Raw genomic sequence first — 22,353 nt, 5'->3', positions numbered from 1 at the left:
CAAATCAGTAGGCCTGAGCACACTGCACCAAGTGGCCTTTCCTTTGTGGCAACGGATGTCCAACTGAGTTTGATCATTGAGAGAGAAAGAGAAAGAGAGGGAGAGAGAGGGAGGATGGGAGAGAGAGGATGGGAGAGAGAGGATGGGAGAGAGAGGATGGGAGAGACTGGGACAACCATCTTTGACTGGTGTACCAGTCGCTGCCAGCCGGTCGTGTTGCCTCCAGCGCTGCTCTTTGCCGACTACTCAGCCCGCCTTTCTCTGAACCTTCCTACCGCTTGCCACCTACCGCTCAATGGTGTTGTGCCGTCGACCCTCCCTAGCTTCTTCTTGTCTCTCATACCTCTGTGCTAAGAGTTTTTTCTTCTCTGCCATTAAAGTATCTCAAATGTAATTTTCTTGAATTTAACAGGCCAATAAATACCCGAATCAAAGTAAAATAGCATAAAGTGGGCCAATGGAAACATTTGTAAAGTTTTGGTGGAAACCACATTTATGGCTAAGTAGTAAAGTAGGACAATCCATGTTTTGTCATTATTTATTTCTAAAGTTGAACTTTTGCTCTAAAGACAACATAGTGAAACTACACTCACCAAGATGTTTGGCAGTTATGTATTATTGTTTTTATATTCTTATATTTTTAAAGGTGAGTATAAATATTTGCATCACTAAGCAAAATGTTGATACAACTAATGAAGTCTTTATAGTGACTGTGAGGATGTATGAAATATAAACAGGATGATTTTTTTTTCCAATTTATTTTTAGAGCAGGACAAAGAATTGTAGAAACATCGTTGTGCTCGCTGCAACTTCAAAAGCCCCTCTTCCCCAGGATATTTAGCGACTATGATGAAAAATTTAGTGAGCGTTAAATAAGCTGCTTTGAAGTGATCAGTTGCAGCTCAGCAGTCTCCAAATTTCTGTCGCCCTTCCGCAGCCGCCGTCATACTACAGAGGTTGGGTGTTAAGCACTGGAGTTGGTGGGGGGGCACCTGAATGTGTGTGCCAGCAGTAATCAGTACAGCCACAAACATGAAGGCACCTCTGCCAGTGCTCTCTCCTTTTGACTCTGAAGCCTTTATTCAGCAGAATAGTTTACTGCTCTTCCCCCGCCAGCTGTGCATGCTGATGTTCTTTATGTGTCACCCCCAAAAAGAGATTTTTTCCATTCTGTGTTATGTAAAATTGTATCACATGCTAAGTCTGAGGTCATGACAATTCTTTAGTTTCTCCTCCTTCTTGACAGTAGTGGCACAGTAAGACAACAATAATTTTGCAGTTTTTCACACAAGAGTACACTCTCTTACTGTCTAATGGGTTTAAAATACTCAAATTTTAAAAATGACACAAGTAAAAAAAAGAAAATATACTGCACATGCTTTTGAATCAGGGACCAACAGAATTAAAATGAATCTTTAGAATAAACCAGTGTTTTGTTTTGAGCTGTTTCTTTTTTTTTTTGCACCCGTATTTACCCAAAAATGACCATTGTGGAGTTTTTTACATGTTTGCCAGCAGAGTACCAAAAGCTTTGTCTTCATGCACAAGCAAACAGGTGTTTGTCTTTATGCACACAGGCCTAGCAAAAATGATCTATATTTTAGAGATGAAATATACCGTTTACAATAAATGCCTCAGTAACGCCCCATATAATGTTCCCCTGTAACAGCCCAGGACCTACTGAAAAAGTCTTTGGAGCCATACCTTAAAACCAAACTGGAAGTTGGCCATTTTGAATTTCAAGATTTCAAGCTGTGGTTGTTTAGCATGAAGATGTAAAATGATTATTAAAATGATTTATTTTGTGATGTGCCATCCATTATGCCATTTCCCCACTGTGCCAGGACCCCAAAGTTGCCCGTTTTTCGAGGGGCCCTTTATGGCTACTCGCAGCTCTTGTAATTTTCTTCTCCTAATATTCTGATTTGTCAAAAGAAAAGTTTCAAAAAAATACCGTGGATGTTCTCATCTCTGTTAATTCATACTTCACATTCATCACTTTTTAATATTCATTATTTCAAATTTTAGGGCTTGCAAGTTGCAGCACTCTCCAAATTAATTATTTGGGAGTCACTGATGATTCTGCTATGTTAACTCAATTCTGTCAGGAAACTAGGCTACCATTTAGTTAGTCAAGGGAACCTTCAGAGATCTTTCCTTTTTCCTCTTTGCTCATTACTTTAATTGTAATTGTAATCCTTTATTGGAGTTGTCTGCCGTAAAGGAGAGTTATGGTCCGAGCGGGGGCAAGAGGCTCAGAGATATTTCATGATTATTGAGGAAGATGGTCACTAGGTGGCAGGCACTAGTTCGGCCTCTGTGTAATTACTGGGTGTGGAAGTGAAAGTGGGGAACTGCCTGATTTCTGACATGCGACTTAAATAAATGGCATTACCTGTGACCGCACTTTGAGTAGATTCTGACATATTACTCGAGCGTAATCCTCTGAGTGCGGGATAAAAGCCAAGTCTGTCTTTGAAAAGTATGAGTTGTTTTTGCAGCACAACAGTTTTGGTGCATCATGCGCTGCTTGTTTCAGTGGTTAATGATACAGGAAGGGCCCTCCATTTTATTGTTGCTGTGTTGCACTACCCCACCCCACCGCTCCCCACTCCACCCCACTCAACCCCGCAGCCAGCATCCTTAGAGGACTCTGAATGAATTCTCACTGTCATGTCCAAGGACGAGTGGCACAGGGTCAGCTAATTGCTTTTATGATTATGATTTCACGTCAGATTTATCGTGCATGCTCAGAGCACATCTTGCTGCCGACATTGCTGCCTTGAATGAGGGAAAATGAGTTTACAGCTTCTGGCTGGGACTTGTTGTTGAAGCGCAGGTCATACTTTTTGACTCATGAGGGTTGAACGCAGGAGGTGAATCACGTTTGCTTTTCACGTTTAGCCTTTCTTTTTCACCTCACATGATGCACTTGATTTGTATACCATCGGAAAATAATTTCTTTAGATATGAGCTGAGTTTGAAGGCATTGAGGGCGGAATGACACAGACAAGGCTTTTTTTTAAATTTCTAAGAACTTGTTTTTTATAAGCCATAAATCTTTTCTTTGTGTCTGTTTGCAGATGAAATCATTTAGCTTATTCCCCTAATAGTGTGCCAAGATTACCAGTTGACTTCTTTTTGATGTTGGCAACTCCTTTCTGTTGGTTCCACCCACATCATTCAAATTGATGCGGCCAGATGATTCTAGTCCAGTTTATGAATTTGATCTATTTTGTGGTTTCTGCTTTTGCAGATCTGGACTTGGATCTGCTTTACAAACACAGCCTTTTATCTTTCCTTTTTATTGAGAGAATTGGGGATCCTTTAATTCACTGAAAAGTACCAAAGCTGTTTGTGTGGATTGTGTCATCTCTTGTGGCTCTTTGGTTTCAGCAATTATTTTTGACCCGGTTTTGACCTTGCTGGTTAGGCCACATAGTGACTTGTTACAGATGTATCTCAGGAAAATGTTTTTGTCAAAGCTAATTTTACACAAAATTCTGTTGGGCAACCATGTGTTTGGTCTGTGACCAAGCCAAATTGAATGTTTGCTTAGAAATGCGTTTGTCAATTTATCGTTTGCTTTGAAATGCGATTGTCGTGTTTTGTCTCAGCACGTTGCGGAATGTAAACAGTCTGGGAACAGTGTTGTAATTTCTCATTCTCCCACAATTTAGTGAACTGTCATAGTGTATTTATTTGAGAAATTATAGAAGACTGATTTAATTGCACCATCGTCATTTTGCTCCAGTACTGTGGGGAAAGTGGCCTCACCGAGCCGAGGCTTCGTTCCTCTTCTGCTTTGTAATTACTTCCGCTTGATTTATCATCTTTTCTTTGTGTTTACGGTCGCAAACTGCCAGAGTGAGCGACTTGGTCGGAGAGTGGCTCGTCTCCTTGCAGCGAGGTTGGAAATCTCCTGATGAATCGGAGACGTCTCCGCTGTCAAGACTGCTCACATCGCTCTCAGCCTCCAATGTCACTTTCAAGGCATAATTACACAAGTTGTGTTGATTAGTAGGAGAAGCAATTACGTCTGCTTTCCGCCACAAAATGAGAATGTGATGGCTGTTGATTGACAGGAAGCAGCCTCACTTTAATAGGTAAATGACTATGGTAATTCAAGTACTGAGACCTTTTTATTTGTCAGCATATTTCTCACTTTTTTGGGATGTCTTCGTGAGTGTGATTTAACATCGCAAATGTAATTCTCCCCTCCGCCATCTTTTTTGTCTCGACTAAACTTCAAAGCTGACACCCCCCTAAACCTGCTGCTTTTTGTTTCATATCCAGAGATGTAATAACAGTTGCTGCATATCTACTCAGCGTGAAAAACAGGGAAACAGACAAGAGTGCCATGTGGTATAAGTACTCTGTTAAACTAACCCTCACTCCCATTTCATCTGTCTCCACCATAAGTTATCTGATAATTTGTATGCGAGCATCCCCACAGTGCCAGATATTTTCTCTAAATGCTGGCTTTCCCTCAGTGCATTTTGCAAACCACACTTCTTAACAGGCTGCTTAGACTAATTATGTAATTGAAAAAAAAAAGCCTTTTGGGAAAAATTTTAATTAAAGAACCATAGTTCTTGCTAAGGGTGTATAGCTATAGATGAGCTCTGTGCTAAAATAAGTATTTATCATACATATGCTTAAGGTTTTACGCTGTGTAATTTAGATGTTTGAACTAAGAGTGACCATTTTAATCATGTTGACATTTGATTGGCCCAGTGGCCAATGTCATATTTCTTCCTTTGTTAACTGATCTTAGCCCAATCAAGTAATTCCTTGTTTGCCTTGGTAGCCCCCTATAGAGTCATACATGCATAAATAATCAAATAGTTTGCTCTTGCAATCCCAGTTATAATTTATATAGATGGAACACTGACTGCATTGTGGAAAAGCACGTGTTGACAAAAGGCTCGTATGTCACCTCGAAGAAATGTTTGAATGTAAATGATTAACTTATGCTTACGTGAATGCACTTTATACAAAAGGAGGGTAGTGGGGGTTTAAAGGAGATTCAACTTGGTGTTTTTGACTCTTTCTCAATCAGTAATAAAAGTCCTAGATGTGCAACAATCGACTTGTCTGAAAGCAAATGAATGCACTGTTGCAGAAAGCAAGCTTGTACACTAATAATGTACTATACAACAGCATATTAACGTAGTGACTAATAGTTCCGTCAAGACTGTAATAGCAGTTTAATGGAATATGACAACTAGAATATATTGCACATCTTACTTTTAGAGGGCCTACAGTATAAAGACATTTATTAGTTTTTTTTTTAATTCCCCCCCCCCTTTTTTTCATTATTTTGTGAAGTTAATTGCTTCCCCCCCAACAATGTTTTCTCTGAGAGAGTGGCAAAAGTGGTAATGGCTATTAATTAATGTGTCAGTTTTCTGTTTTTGATTAAAAATAATGAAAGCAAAATGCTAATGGGATTTCATCATTTCTCTGTGTATGGTTTCCTGAGATTGCGGCTTTATCTGGGGAATCTAAAATAGCGATAGTGAGTGCTAATAAATTAGGGTAACAAAAAATGAAACTCATAATCATCTTAAAATAAATCATCTTAAAACTAAACAGCACATCACTCTGACTTATGCTGTCTAATTAGCCTCACTTCAAAGTGTTGAGTCTAGTTAGAAGTTCCTTTGTGTAGAATATAAAAATGTTTTCAATCCCCCACACCCAGTTTTTCCCAAAGTGGGATTTTGAAACATTTTTAAAGGCGGCCACCTCAGACTGCATGATGTACACACTTTTCAACTTGTGTGGTGAAACTTTATCCATTTGTAGCACAAGTGGAAATCCGGAGTGAAACGGCATGGAACACTGGAAAAAACCATCCCCTCTGGCTCGTCTAACAATTATTCAACATCTAGGCGTCCCCATCATTGCTCGATTGTCAAGACTGTCAACGTCTTGTTAATGCAGTGATTAACATGAATATTGCATTTGTTTTCTACTGCCGCTCTCCTGGCACCGGTATTTTGCTTTCTCTTTGATTAGAATCATAGATGGCTGTGCGTATTGTTGCCACCATGAACTGAAGCAATCCATATTGTATTTATTGCAATAGCTCTGCAATAAATACAACCTGGATACTTTTTTATAGGTGGCTCTGGCAGACTGATGGATAGAGTGAAGTCCTCTATGGTTGTCCCCAAAGCCCAAACATGACTTGGTAACACAACACTGTTGGTATGTCGCCTCATTTGAGTTGACCTTGTTCATGTCGTCTGTCTGAAAGCCTGTTCTACTCTATAGAAAGTGGTTTTGAGTATCACCGCAATGGGGAAAAGGGAAGTGAGTCAAATGTAGAGACAGGGCATTGACATTTCTTTTTGCTCTTGTCAACTTTGCTCTTTTGGTGTAACACAACACCCTGGATTTTGCCATTCTTGAGCCTGCACATGTCTTTCTTCTGTTGTCATCCATCAGTTTTGACCTCTTTAATTTTGTGTAGAGCTACTGTCCAGGGTGTCTGCAGCTTCACAAAGCATTACATTTGATTTTTCAAAACTACCACTAGGACTTAACTTATTAGTAAAGAAAAAAAAAAATCTGTCAGGTGACAGGATTCTGACTTTTTTTCTCAGAATTCTGACTTTATTCTCAGAATTCTGACTTTAAAGTCGGAATTCTGACTTTATTCTCAGAATTCTGCTGAGAATAAAGTCAGAATTCTGACTTTAGTCAGAATTCTGAGAATAAAGTCAGAATTCTGAGGAAAAAAAGTCAGAATCCTGTCACCCGTCGTTTTTTTTTTCTTCACTGGCCCTAATCCTCTTCCGTAGGGTAGAGACAAATTTCACTGAATTACCTTATGCGCCGAGATAGCTATTTGGAAGCTCGCGGCGCATTTTGTAAGAACTTAATTTTCACAAAGTTGCTTTTCCCCTAAAAAGTCAAATGTATGTAGAATAATACAATATTTTGAGATTTATCCACTTGGATTGGTCAGTTTTTGCACGTGAGGTAAATCATTCTGTATGGAATGGCTTCAATCAAGATATCAAGCCCAGTAAATGTTAGAAGTAATAAAGAAATATCGTACAAAGATGTTAAATATGAAATCATAATTTAAACTTATCATATCATGACTACTGATAAGGGCCAGTGCTAGTTCTGGTAGGTCCACTTCAACATGGCTCAGAAAGACTTAATGTTGGACCCCTGTACTGTATAATAGGGATTTTTTTTTATGTTTTAGAGACACTCAACTTGACTTCTTTTCTTCCACTCATCCTTATTTATCATTCTTTTTTCAATCTTCTCCACAACTTAAAACTAGACTCTGAACTTCAGAGTAAAGGTGTATCATGCTAAGGTGTGTCATGTATAAACAAACCGCCACACATATGACTTCATGCCATTTTACAACAATGAGATCATCAGTGCGGAGTCTGACCGGTTAAGATAGGTTGAAATGAAGAATGATTATTCAATGTGACGGGCTGTCGAGTTGGTGCAGTCCGGCAGGGACTTAAATAGATGAAAGATAACTTCTAATTCTGCGAGCCTGAAGATTGTTACTTTCCTATGCAGTCAGCACCACACTCCTTTATTGCTTATCTTACTCCCATAGGTCAGATCCTCATAAATAGCTGGAGGCCTCCAGTAAAGGAGTTTACCAACATTTTTCTCGAGTCTGTACTCTTTGTTTTGTGCCGCCCCCCCTCATGGCAATTGTATTCTGACTTATCTGCCGCTGTAGATATGCCATTGTTTGGCAAGTGTGTCTAAATGTTTCTGACAGGTCTATGTCAAAGACAGGCCACAAGGGTACTGCCATCCTTTCCCTCACCCCTTGGAAGCGCATGTACTACCCCTAACCAGTAGATGGTGATGTTAATCCTCTCTGGATCCACTCTGGCCTCAGCATGCGTCTCCTGACACTATCCTCGCCTTCTCTATTCGTATATCCTCCGAGAGGAAAGGGAGCTCTCATCCATGTGTGGAGGGTCATGCCACCAATTCCTGCCCCTGCATCCCCCCCTTTGAAGACCATGAAATTGGTGATCCAGGACACACAATTAGCGCGCTCGGCCTATTGACTGGCGAGGGGGTTGACGCGTGATTATAATGTCACGGGAATGTCACAATCTGTCTGGTTGTCTTTGTTAGCACTATGTTGCCAGGTTGGCATGGTGTACTCAAGAAATAATAATTTGATCAATAAAAGGATGCTTCTATCTGCTGTCACTTGCCTCTCCATTGTAGTTTTATTAGTTAATTTGGCAGGTGAGAGGATGCCACGTACAAGCCAGCTTGAGTCTGTGGACGATAGGCTTGTCACAGCAATTTGCCTGTGACGAAGGCCTCGGTCATCCCGACAGGGCGACACAACTTCTGTGGTGTGTCCGTTGGACACAAGCGTCACAATGTTTGCTGCTGGTGCCGCTTACATTTTGCCTCAATCACCTAATTGAATGCGAAAGCCCGCCGGTCCTTCATGATGTGAAGGACAACACACGGTGCAGGGTCGGTCTCAAGAAACGCAGTTGTGGTTGACTCTATCTGGCTGCTCTACCACTAGATTTTCAAAATCACATCTGATCACGGTGGTTTTCACCAGTTTGTTTTTGTGAGTGAAAAGCATCTCAACATGAAGGTTTTTGACAATGTTGGCCTACTATCGTTCTATTGCGGGCACCGAAAGCGTATCTGTCTTTCCCAGCGAACACAGAAATCAGAGAAATGTACATGATGTACCAAATGCTATTGATCTTAGTATGCGTTTTGAAATTTAAAACAATTATTCCAACAGGTAAAATATTTGTTTTTACCGAGGTAACCAAATGAAATGTTTTAATCACCGTTATTCAAATCTTTCCTCTTGTGGCGCATGCGAGCACAAAATAAAGAAACATTTAGTCCCCACAATTGACCTTAGTTTTCCTAAGCTTTGTTAATGCATTCAAACTTTGAGGTTTTTCATCTGTTGCACATGTGTGTTCAAGTTGTATTTTGGGTACATTCCACTGATCTAAAGTTGCATTGGTATGTCTGTTCCCTTTGCTGATGAGCACATTCTGTTTGTCACAGAATGTCATCATTGACTATTTGGAGGGGGGGTGGGAGGAAAAAAAGAGAAAGGAAAGCTTCAAATTACAGGAAAGAGGCACTGCATTAAAGAACAAAAGAGATCGATGGCAGTACATTAAATTTTACGCGAATGAAAAAAAAAAATCAACTAATTAAAATTGATTACTCCTGCTTTGTAAATGTGTTTCTGAATTAAATTATTGTATGAAAACAATTTGACCAATTGAGGATCTGAGGAAGTATCCATTACTGGATTGCAGCTGAGAAGAGGCTGGAATGTTTTGTGGTGGCTAAGTAGTTTGTTGTGCTCCACTGTGACTCCTCTACTACACCCCTGACTGCTAAAGTGAAAAGGGTTCATATCGGATGACCCTCATATCTTAGAGCAGCTCCCGGATCATGGTTTTTGCCTTTTACCTGAATTAAAAAGCATTTGTGGTCTATTTTAGCATTTTTGTTCTAATCTCTTCCCTCTTTATCCATCGAGCCTCTGTGAGCTCCTTTTTAACTAAACAGTCACATCTCACTACATTGCATTTGCGCACTAAGAAATGTCAGACCCTGGTTAAACAAGACTGTTTTGGGACTGTTTGAATAAAAACAAATACAAATTGAGCCACTTAGCCTTTTGGTATAAGAGCAATGTTGAAACCTGAACAATTTTGAAAATGCCAGGCTTTCATGTTCCATTGCCATATGGTCACACTTATGTCCAGTGTCGAGTGCTCAGATCGTGTTTTTTTGTTCATTCAATTTTTGTTTGTGGTTGTTCACCTTACTTTTCAAATGTGATGACTGTGTGGCCAAAAGTGACTTGCATGTGCAGATGTTTAAAGCCACATTGTCACTAATGAGCAGCAACTGTCGAGGTGAATGCAGGTTAGGGATGCTTATCGAAACTTACGATTTCAGGTCTTTGGTTGAATTCAGATGCCTAACGGTTCTGGATTCCGACTCTTATAATAATAAGCGGCCACCCGATCAATATATCAGTTCCAAGTAAATGCACCTATAACTAACATAAAACTTGAATGTCAAACCATCCATCCTCGGTGTTGAGGCACAAGCTTGGTTGAAAAAAACCTTGGTCATAGGATAACTTGACCCAAGATAAATCATTATATGTGTGGGTAAACTGTATCTTTTGTTAATTATAGTTAACATGATCTCTATTTTCATTTTTAGGGAGAAATCAACAGTATGATATATTCAATTGTATTATATTGTATTAGATTTTGTAGTTTTACTGTTTCATAGTCCTTGGTGAAGAATCAACTGTACTTTACCCTTCATTTTTTTCTCACCACACAGCCTTTTCATATTTGTGGTGTTAGAGTGCTGATTTGCAAACTAAGCTAAATGGAAAGTTTGGCCAGTACATGCAGTCTGAAAAGACGGAACAGAACTCAAATTTCCGTTTAGGTCCTCTTTGAAAAAATTGCGTAATCCCGCTTTGATATCTTGATCGTAGCCTTGCCAGTGGCTGTCACTGATACACAGATACACACGTTATTTTTAAACCTAAATGTCAATTGGGTTTTCCATTGTGTGTTTCATGTGTTGAGATGTTGACTTTGACCTTTTAATTTTCAAACGTTGGGCATCATTCAATAAAAATTGACCACATTCTAAGAGCACAGGACACAGAAATTCTGCCAAGGTTATTTGCACTTTTGCTTTCCATCCCTGTTAGAAAGTCTATCATAAAGCCGGTTGATTTGACCCGTTTTCACAGAATTGTTATATAAGCAGGTGTTGTAGTTTATGTGAAGTGTTCAGTTTTTGTCCCAAAAAGAAAAATACTCAAAGTGAAACCAAGTACGGACTGGTGTTTTGCTGACAGAAATTGTTCAGCAGCAGCCACACTGTTGAGGTAAGGTACAGTCAATCATGGATAAAATCTTAGATCACCTCTGTTTCCTCAGTTTCTTTTTCATTTTAAATGCCTGGTACAACTAAAGATATTTCTATTTGGACAAATATCGTGTCAACAAAAAGTAGCTCTTCATATACCCTGCTATTTTCTGTGCTTTTCTCGATAATAACCAAAAACACTTCTCATACCATTATACTGCCCCCCAAAAATCTTGGCATTCCTTGTAATTTGTTCTCTCTGTTAGTCACGATACTCTTTTAGTGGTACCAGCCCTTGCATTAAAATAAACTAGAAATTGACACTACAGTACAGTAGAGTACAGTACAGTACAATGCAGTACAGTACAATGCAGTACAGTACAGTACAGTCCAGTACAATACAATATATCTTGTATAGTGTCTAAGTGGAGCATGCATGCGCCTCGCTTCCTGATCTCTAACAGGGTCAATAATTTTCTATAGCTGCTCCCATGAGGCTTTGCTTCCTCTGCTAAAGGTCATATTAAGGTGGGAACCATGTCACAATTAGAAGGGCATTTAAAACCCCTTCTTTTAAAACGATTGTATGGCTAAAGAGCGCTGTCGGTCACATCAACCAATCAGGCCAGTCAAGGAAATACAGTAATTTCATTAAAGTTTCATTTTTGTTAGATGTGCTCTTGTATCAGGACAATATTTTATATTTATATTGATGATATTTGGTTTAGTCATACGACATCCTCTAAAGAAAACATAAAATTAATAGCTTCATTTTTTGCTGTCCCTCATGTTGTCATGCTTTTGATTTTCCAAATATGTGTTTAAAGTTGGAAATGTGAGATGATTCTAATACAATTTCTGTCCATGGCTATTAGTGTGTCATCATATCAGGGGCACTTTAAGGTGAATATACAGGCCAGGGTAATTGGGAATGAATTGATTCACACTGAGACTGAATCCTATACTTGCTGACTTCCTTTGAGCCCCCTCCATTGCACCTCCTACCTAAATTCTACTTGCTTCATGGCTTCCAAATAGCGAAAAACCATAGTAGTTGTTGTGGGGAACTAGTCAGAGCTTATTAATAATTATCTAGGTGTGCCTTAATAATTCTTAGTAGTTGTAATCATCCAGAAGGTTTTTGTTAATTTTTTGGATAATTTTAGTTGCTTAGTTGGCAATACAAAAACGTTATCAGGGGTCTGTTCTTAAAATGTGAGCGGACCAATAGAATTTGATTTTGTTATAAATTCATCCCAATGACTGTTCGTTCTGGCCATTCTGTTGTCACTATTTCATTTTGAGATTCATGCTTTTTTCAAAGTTACAGTATTTATGAAATCACACATGTTAAAGCTATTTTATTAATTATATACATCAACATGGCTGCTGCCAATTGAGCTACGGAGGGCCGCCAATCCTTCAAGGGGTGCATGGAATGTGGAGCCTAGAATGCTGAAAACATCTTTTACGACAAGTAGATTTATATATTTTGTGAAACATCTTTTACGACAAGTAGATTTATATATTTTGTGATAACAGTCCTGGAACTTTTCTGACACACCTTATTATATATAAAACCCACTTACATGTATTCCCCAACCATGTGGTCTGAGCATAAATATATTTTATTCTCATTTAGCACAAATCAACGCATTACATTTCTAATTTTGTGCAGTGCAGCGCAAGTCTTGTCCAATTCAAACTCAATAACATGGCAGTAATCCTGTTCGCTCATCAACTTTACTCTCAGTAAGTGTGTTGGTTAATGGTCTCGGCTCCTCTGATTGAGTTTTTGCCTCTTTTTCAGCTTCACCTCACACTTTAATGGATATCTGGTTTGTAATGATTATTGTCCTTAACGTGAAGCACTTAACACATGAGAAAGTAGAGCTTGAATTTTTTTTAATAGTTATAAAAATAAAATCAGACATTTGACTTTTTTTTTTTTTACCAGTAGAAATTGTTATTATTTTTGTTTTATTCTTAAATTGTGACAGAGGTAAACATATCTTGTCATGTTAGCCACCCCACCCCTTTGAAAGCTCAGTTGTGCTACCCAACACTATAACTGAGATGATCTATAAGTCAATAACAAGACAAGACTAAAATCTGTGCAATGTGGTTATAATTGATTGAGATGTCTGGGTGGAACTTGTTTAAAGCGTCTATGTCATCTGCTAAGAAGTGCACTTTTGCTTTCCCTAAAGATCTACCGCTAAACAAATGGACATGTGCCTCATTAGTTTGGTGCTGAGCTGGACATGGTCTTTCCAAGATGTTGTCCTTATGCTGTTAACATGACCACAATATTTTATTAGTATAATATCAGGTATAATAGCTGTCTTCAAAATATTGCCGTAAGATAAAAAAGAAAAAAAAAACTCCTAATCGTAACTTTGTTAAAATGCCATTAGTTATGTCTTTTTTTTAACATTTTCTCAGCATGTTGAAGGTTTATTTAATTTTTTGTCTGTTTAATTTTAGACGCAAACGTCATCAGCATGACTTAAGTTGAATGAAAACCTAAACAAGTAAATAGCTCCCATAATATTCCGACAGTAAATAAATTTTTTCCCAAATTTCAATCTAACTGAAATGTTAACTTATTTAGCTTTGAACATTTACGGTGAAGTGACAAGATTTGCTCAGTAATTCTGTTTTTATATTTTCATTTTTTCTCGTTCTGATGTAATTCTGTTAAAGAGCTGAATTTCTTTGTCTCGCTCTCAAAGCTGCATTTCTGCATGTGTTTTGCTATTATATTTTGGCCCTAAAGTTAGATTTTTTTCCGGATAAGTATTGCCCTTTCATCTACTTGCCTCTGAAGTGCTTTCCCTGGGAACCTAAAAGTGTCTTAAATTTAATTTTATTAAATGAAGGCCTTAATTATCCTTAAAGGTGACACTTAAGCCTTAAATCTGTCGTTCAAAGGTCATAGACACAATAAACCAGAAAAGAATTTCTCAAATTTATAATTAGTGTAGAATCCCTATAAAAAAAGTTTAATAGATTGATAATATGTTGAGATATCGTTAAAATGAAATTGGGATATAAAGATTCCATTCTTCACAACCCTAGTTGTCATTAAATGTGGGTAAAAGTGTAAATCCCTTAGCCATATAGGAGTTAGTATTTTTGTATCCTTTTTGTAACCCTCATGTACATCAAGACCACTTAATTGTTACAACTGTAGTGTTTATCTGTTCACTAATTGAATTTTACTGGCAAATTTGGTTAGTTTTGATAAATGTTCACTATTGACTGCCTGGAAATATTTTATGTACTACCATGTTAGAATAAAGTGTACTTAATTTGGTTTCACCTTAATTGCAATCTGCACGCACTAATGAAAAGTCAAATCCACTTGAATAAGAACTATGAATTTGCTTTGACACGATAGCCTTGTGTGTGTTTGCTACCCTTCTCAAACACCCATCGGACATGTTTAAACGGTCGCGCTTTTGCATCGAAATGGGTGCGCAGTATATGCAATGCATTAGCCAAAATGAATTACTCCTGGCAAGGCGCTCAATCACTTTGTATCTTTCAACACTAAAAGAAAAGAAGAGTAATCAAAACCTTTCAACCTATTAGAGGGATGACTTCTACATTGAATCACGGGGACCACAGGTGTGATGATAAGTCATTGAAACCTCCTCTCCAGTTATTCCCCCCTTTCTCTGACTTCTTACATATTTATTCATTTTCCGAGGCCGCTCACTTCAAATGTATTGTTTAATGCAGCTTGATGGATAATTCCTCCACCCCCCTTCCAATTCTTGGAAATGCATAGTCGGATGGAAAATTAAAGTTCACCTCAAAGGAAAACATAACAGAATCGATGAAAGCGGTGCACTTAAAACTTTTGATGTTCTGATGCTATTTAACTTTGTAGTGCATTAACGTTTCAAGTCATTACAACATTTAGGCGATGTGATTTGATCACGACAGGTTTTTAACTGGAAGAATTACAGAGGTTTTCAGCCTCGGATTCTGAAGTTATTAGATACAAATGATCACCTCCGCATTAAGTATAGATTTTCTTTCAGAGCGCACTTAGCAATGGAAGTTTGTCTTTAAGAGGGTAATAGCAAATTAAGCTCCTTACTCCATTTGTCCACCACTCTTGATGGGCTAATTTTATAACTGCTGATTTGGTCATTCTCTCCATTTACAGTGGCTTGAAAGTAGTCAGGTGGGCTCCGTTATTAGCAGTCTCCGTTAAATGGATTCCTTTTATTGTCCTTTTTCTTCCCCCTCAAACCAACTTGCAAAGAATATTTGCCTGTACTGACAGCGTTGGCTTTTAAAAGTCTCACTTTCCTGTGCATCTCATGTTTTGTCATTTGTCTGCCTTTTGTCTCTTCCTAGGTTGCTACAGCTATAAAATTTCTTCAAAATCCAAAAGTACATCAGAGTCCCTTGGCCACCAGAAAGACCTTCCTAAAGAAAAAAGGTAAGGGTTTAGATTATGCAAACGAAATATAGAAATTGAATGAAATAAATAACTTAATTTTAATCCAACTAAGTGTTGTATGAAAGCTATACAATACAGATGATGTGTAAAGGGTTAGTCATTTGTATTGAAAAATGCAGCAGGGTAGGCTTCCGCTCATAGTTGGTTGTTGGAGTCAGAGGTTGGGGCCGTAGCTCTGGGGGATCTAATAGGGTCGATTTTTTGCCACAGAGTGCGTGATTCAGGTCCTGTGAATAGATGACACAACAGTTGGGATGCTCCTTTGGGTTCAGGAAAATTAATATTGACAAACTCCCTCTGCATTTTCAATGGAATTTTCAATATTGGCCTCCAGCATTTGAACCCTTTTACTTAACTTTGTTGTTACTGTAATTTTGAAACCTGACAGATAGGACTTTTGTTGCCATTCAGAGAGATTGCTTTTAAAACATGGTGCATAATATTTATTTGACTTACCACAATGAGCTTGTTTTGGCTTGTTTCACTATAATGTGTGTGTGTGTGTGTGTGTGTGTGTGTGTGTGTGTGTGTGTGTGTGTGTGTGAGTGTGTGAGGCAATATTAAAGTTGTGTTTAAAAACAATTGTGTAAAAGCTCCATAACTGATTAAGTAACCGACGACAACCTACTGTTTGTAGTACACTTTTCCTCGCTCTTGATATATTTTCTATTTATATTGTCGCAGTGTAGATTGTTTGGTGAAATAAAAAATAAAACTAAGAGCCTGTCACCAAATGTTTATACTACCATACACTACATTCTTTTCTCTTTGTTTTAAACTATTTGCTGCACTTGCAACTGTTTGCTCTCACTGCACTTCCAGTCCATGAAATATGTATGATGTTTTAATGCAGATTTATTTTGGAAAGTTAGTTCCACTGTAGATCTGAACAAGAAGCCTCAATTTGCATGTGGACATCGATCTCAGGGAAAGACATTGTAAAGATGAGAGAAACTCAAGCAATGAAACACTAAGCACAGAGTACATTACCGTTTTGAGAGGATAACTCTTCAGCCACTCAACAGTAAAGCTCGGAATCAAATAATTTATTTTAGGAAAGTGCATCCTCATACTGACTTATAAGATTTATTTATTTATTTATTTATTTATTTAGTCAGTCTTGACAGGCTACCTCACCTTAATTTCTGGGGTGTACGTTTTTTTTTCATCATGTGCTCGAGGAGGATGACATAAAAGTTTTTATCGTTTTAGATCACCACTTTTCATTGATTGATTATAGAAAGAAAACTATTGAAGTTTCAAGTGACACAATCCCAATTATGTTTTACTCCCCAATGTTATGGCTATGTTTAAAAAATCTAAATAAAATCAAATGCCGCAGATCAAAATGAGTTCTCTTTCAAATTTGAATTAAAACCTGAAATGAATTTGCTCTCTGGTTTATGACTGCAATGTAAACCAACAGATTGCATCCATCCCGGCGATGCATGTCTGAAGTCATTAAAATACTCTGATTGGTGATGCACACACACTCATCTACCCCAACAGCTTAGACATAAAAAAACAACAACAACAAAAAACAGCCCAGGTTGTACCCCACTCTTTGTCAGCTGTGCACCCAGCCACCCACGCAACTCAGGTTAAATGATACACATTTGATAAATGGATATTTCTGCAGGCGGCTCGATGGCGCACTGGGTAGCACGTCCGCCTCACAGGAGCGTGCGGGTTCAATTCCAACTCTGGCCTTCCCTGTGTGGAGTTTTCATGTCCTCACCGAGCCCGCGGCACTCCGGTTTCCTCCCATATCCCCAAAACATGCTTGGTAGGCCAATTGAGCACTCTAAATTGCCTCTAGGTGTGAGTGCGAGTGCGGATGGTTGTTCGTCTCTGTGTGCCCTGCGATTGGCTGGCAACCGGTTCAGGGTGTCCCCCGCCTGCTGCCCGTTGACAGCTGGGATAGGCTCCAGCACACCCGCGACCCTTGTGGGGACAAAGCGGTTCAGAAAATGGATGGATGGATGGATGACAGGAATGTACTTTTTGTTACATTTAGTTAATTATAATCATTGGCTCATCTTAACAATACAAAATCTAATCAGTGGGCTTTGAGCTTCCAGTATTAATAGTCATAGAATGTCAAATATTTGATCAATTATATTTTTTAATGCCTGGGCCACCATGCAAAAATACTTAATGTAAAACTGGGAAAATGAAGGTTGCGAGTAAAGTCATACAATAAAATGACACATTTCATATTTCAATGAGCTATTTGTGTTTATTTTCTCATGGTGTCAAAACTTGTAATATTTTGAACATCATGCAAAGTGAGTTAGCAAATGTAATGACAATTAAATCATATCCAGAAGCGCTTGTGTACAGGTAAACAGACAAATCACAGATGGACACTAAGTCAGAACTTGGTTATTGTGAGCTGCGGTGTAAATGCAGCCCCAGTCCTCTTCACCATTTGATCTAGAAACTAAATCATCCTGCTTCTTCTCCTGCAAACGTGTCAGTCTTAATTTCTAATACAGTTTAATGTCATATTTATGTAAATACCTCTGGATTTTACTTTATATTAACGACCAGAAATGTCAAAGCACACATAAAATGAAACAATACTATCTCCCGGTAGAGTGGAATTTAAATTGGATTCCTCTTGCTGGCAATATTTACGCTGGAGTCTGGACAGCTGATGAAGGGGAAAATAGGACCCACTTTGATTGCATGTTGCAGAATCTTTACACAATAATCTTGCTCGTGCATATTATTTTACTGCACATTTGTGCCCTAATCTGCGCTGAAGGATGCCTCCATGGTCATATCTCTCCCTTTTCAAAGGCATCGTAATAGTTTGGTTTATTTCAATATTCATTGAAAAATACAATTTCTGTTTTCCCTCAACTGTCAATTCCCGGATATGAATTGGCAATTACGCAGTCCGATATTTGTAGCTGCCCTCTCAGTGTCCTCGTTGAATGAACTGTCTGAAATATTGAAAGTTTGTCAGCTAATTTAATATGAATCATGATATAAAACTGCTAAATTCGTTTTTCTTTGCAAAAGGACTTGGGAAATAAATTGTACGTAGACGCTACTCCAGCTGAGCAATTTCGCCTTACTTGTTCTTGCCAACATTAAATATGTTTGACTGTTTGAATGAAGTATAATGTGATGCTGTCTCATTTTGTGGATTGTGCTGTCTTTACTCTCGACAATTAACACATGCAGTATACCAGACAGAGTGCTGAAACCCATTTTGGAGCCACAATTTAGCCTAGACAATTAGTAGTTACACACATAATTACTAAAAAAAAAAAAAAAAACATGTCACTTTAACCGAAGCTCCAAAGGCGACAAGCTCGATTGTACGGACTTTGTTTGGGAAGCTGTTTCTTTGCATATAAAATAGGAAGAGTTCATTCTCTGTCAATTACACTTAATTGATGTCTTGCCTTATTTCTTTCTTTTTTATGGTGTCGTCGTTGCTGTGAGTTTACAGAATAAAAATGGATTTCACCCTGAGTAGAGGGCCATCGAGTGAGGGTCAGAGAGAACATCGGTAGGCTGTTGGGCTATTACTGTGCCTGGTATGAAGGTAAGGGTAAGGATAAGGTTCATCATCCCACATATTAATGGGATGCTATATGTAAGTGGCGTTATGTGACTCACCTCTCGGACAAAAATGACAATGACCAAGGCCTGCAAAGAAGGTAAAGGGATTGATGTGGTTATAAATTACTCCACGGCGCCACCTAGTCGAGGCCTTGCCTACTTTGTCATCAGTAGGGCGATAAAAGTGGGGAAATGAGAGCAGTCTCCCCTTTTTTTAATACATAAATGAATACTCTATGAGAGTGTATGCCATTTTCTAGCAGTTGTATCAAACTAAAAGGACGTGAGGGACCATCACCACAACGTATTCAGTGTCTTGATGTCACGCTCCTCTTCTTAATACCCTATTGACCTTCTTATACTTGACATGACCTGTGCGGTTGTTTTAAAAATGATATCCAAAATCTAATTGCTCTCAAGGACCCTTAGAAAATGTCTTCACCTTTTACCCAAAATATTTCACTGCGCAATTTTTGTAATTGACCGTCCTACTGAGGTCTTGACCCATAAAGTCCAGGAGTGCCAGAATTGGAGAAATTGATTTAATAAAAGAGGCCGACTGCCTCTTTGCCCTTAAAAATGCCGAGAGAATATGAGGCTCCGGAAATAGAGCTGTAAATAACCTGACGAGCAATGGGTTTTCCTTTAAATAAATACCGATCAGGTTTATGTTGAAAGACAATAGAAAACGTAGTCCAGATATGCAGTTTACAGTATTTATAGCTGTAATATCGAGGTGCCAGCACCGTAATTTCATGCCCCAATGAGAATGGCAAGGTCAAAGCAAATGCTTTGGCTGAGCATCTGCTAATACTGTGACTCATAAACAGGCTCTGTGTGTATCAGGTGCACCAAATAATACAGTATAATGAAATACACAATAGCTTTCCATTATTGTTCTTTTTTTTATGGTGTTGTCATTAGGTGTAATTTATGTCTTAAAAATTCATCACCCCATAGGTCGATCTGAAATGGGGGTCCAGGGGTCATTCTACAGGTTTTGGAACCTCTAATAAATTTCCCCAACCCTTTTTTTTGTCTTTCCTTTTATATGGAAAACCTTGTCCTCTTCTTTTGGATCTGAGGCTGCTTTCATTTGTCTGCTGCTGTGTTCAAATAGATCAGCACCAACTTTGGACCTAACCGGAGAACAGCTTAAGGGCTGTACTTTTACTATTTGACTTTCATTTTTCTGTATAAAGGTTACACCGAGTTAATCGACGATCGTCTATTAAGAAGTGCAACTTATTAGCTGACATCGATCTATACTTTTACATTTCAAGGTATCAGGAATAAGCCGAGTGTCTTGTGCTGAAGCCGAGATGCTTGCTCATCTCACTCAATACCACTATGTAGTCTGCTGTGGTCAGAAGAATCTGGAGTCCCGAGAGACAATATTGCTTATTTGACAGTGCAATGTGACTGACTGTACAAACTCAGCACGCAATGCACACCACTTCCCAGCACTTGAGACCTTCTGTAGACTAAAGGACATTTGTTGTCAATTATTTAAATCGTTTCATGTACTTACAAAGTTCTTGTGGGGTCAGCCAGGACCTAGCAACGAGGTGTTGCACCATTCATACATTCTGACAATAAAGCCTGTTTGTAGATACTGACAAGTGACCAAGTTAGTCTTTTCAGATTTCATATTTGCAGTTACATGAAATTAGCTCAGATCCACGTGATATGCTCTTAGGTTGGGTCAAAGAAATGGTTATTTATGACCGAGACTCAAATTCCAAATAAATTCCTACTCTTTAATTTCTTTGACCGATACTGAATTATTCTAGTTATTGTATTTCCTTTACTGTCTTCTCTATCACTCGAGTTGAGCACTTCGTTGCACCTTGAAAACCACCATGATCTTGACAATCCTTTTCTCAAATCTAAAGGCTTAGGAGCCCAGATGATATGGAATCAAGGACTGTTGCAAGCCTTCGTCTGCCTTCGCAGTCGTTGGGTCGCTGAGATAGCACCTATTCAACCTGATCCACCGCTAACTGGCCTAGACCAGATAAGGACCGGTCTTTGGCCCACGTTCGACAGGTTCCAATTTTAGTTCTACACTGTGGCCATCCACCCGCATTAGTTGATGGCTAGCAAACTGTAACCTGGGAGGGACGCGTTTAAAACTTGTAGACGTTCCACCCCCATTAATTTATGAGTAACCTTACTTTCAGGTTTTGTTTTTTTTTTCCCCCCGAGATATGAGCCATTACTTAGTTGTGAGAGCACCAGACCGTAGTAAAACATCTAAAGAGTGGAAAGAATAGGAAACTGTTTGGCAAATATGTGATTTTTTTATTTTTTTAAAAAGAGAAGAGCTTGCTTCATTCTGCTTATTGCCACACGCAATTGAACTTTATTTTAAAACTAAGACTTCAAACAAAGAGAGTTACATGTTGTGTGTTTAACCACAGCTCATTACCTTTGTCTTATGCACTTCTTTCATTAAAGGACATTGTCAGGCTAAAAAAAAAACTTGGCATCGATGTTGTCATTATTAAATACTTTAAAACATATTGTATTTTTAAAACATAGTATCAGTACATACAGGCGGAGGACACAACGCTATTGGCTAGCATATATTCTTTGTATTCTGTGAACCAAATAGGTGTGTACCGTAATATGGCTATGTATTATGCTCGCCCCCCTGGTAGCCAAGAAGACATGCACACCAGAAATGCAGCACAATGCCTACTTTATTGTCTTGATACGTATGCACACTGTTCTTTTCATTACATGATTTTAAAATTTATAATTCTATATAAAGTATAATCCTTTAGAGTCCTATTTTTCATATTAAAAACATGTGAGATTGTTTTTATGTTTTTGGGGATGCTGGGACACTTTTGGTCACGGAATGAATTAAAGTCAAGGTAGGAGCGAGCACTGTATTTTTAAATGCAAGATGTCATTATCATGTGCCCTTCCAGGATTTTTGGATACCCTAATCAGTTATTTCATAGGCTAGAGTTAATCATACATTCATGAAATTATGTTATTCTGTGTTTCAACTCAAATGTTCATTGAATTTAGAGCCACATCAATGGTAACATGCAGCCTGGACGGCAGCCCTTTCTTCCCACAAAAGAGGATGTTCATATTGGACTTTTTTTTTTTTTCTTCCTTCTCCCTTCTGATTCTCCATCAGGGAGCCCTTTGCAATTTAATCAAAACTAAAATCATTAAAAAGATCTGAAGATTAAATTATATTGGCATTTGCAAATTTATGTAATACATTTACATTACAATGAAGAAATTAAAATAATGCATTTTAGCTGTCTAGGGTGTATGAAATTTCCACATGGGAAATATAACAAGGAGAAGTGGACAGACTTATTTTCTTTGCCTTTGGTGACAGTTAATAGGCT

At 38.4% G+C, this 22,353-nt stretch overlaps 1 protein-coding gene across 1 annotated transcript in view; it reads left to right on the top strand.

The window, feature by feature from the left end:
* The window catches only part of pex14 (peroxisomal biogenesis factor 14), a 45,853-nt gene that overhangs the window by 4,354 nt on the left and 19,146 nt on the right, over positions 1–22,353 (top strand). The window contains exon 3 of the mRNA XM_085911008.1: positions 15,292–15,376. Within this exon, the coding sequence (XP_085767134.1) occupies positions 15,292–15,376 (85 nt within the window). The remainder of the gene's footprint in view (positions 1–15,291; positions 15,377–22,353) is intronic.

This window comes from Syngnathus leptorhynchus, chromosome 1 (genome assembly GCF_054491065.1).
Source record: "Syngnathus leptorhynchus isolate UIUO chromosome 1, UIUO_Slep, whole genome shotgun sequence".
In the NCBI taxonomy this organism is placed as follows: domain Eukaryota; kingdom Metazoa; phylum Chordata; class Actinopteri; order Syngnathiformes; family Syngnathidae; genus Syngnathus; species Syngnathus leptorhynchus.
The sequence above is the reverse complement of the archived record's forward strand: the minus strand, read 5'-3'. Positions and strand labels throughout refer to the sequence as shown.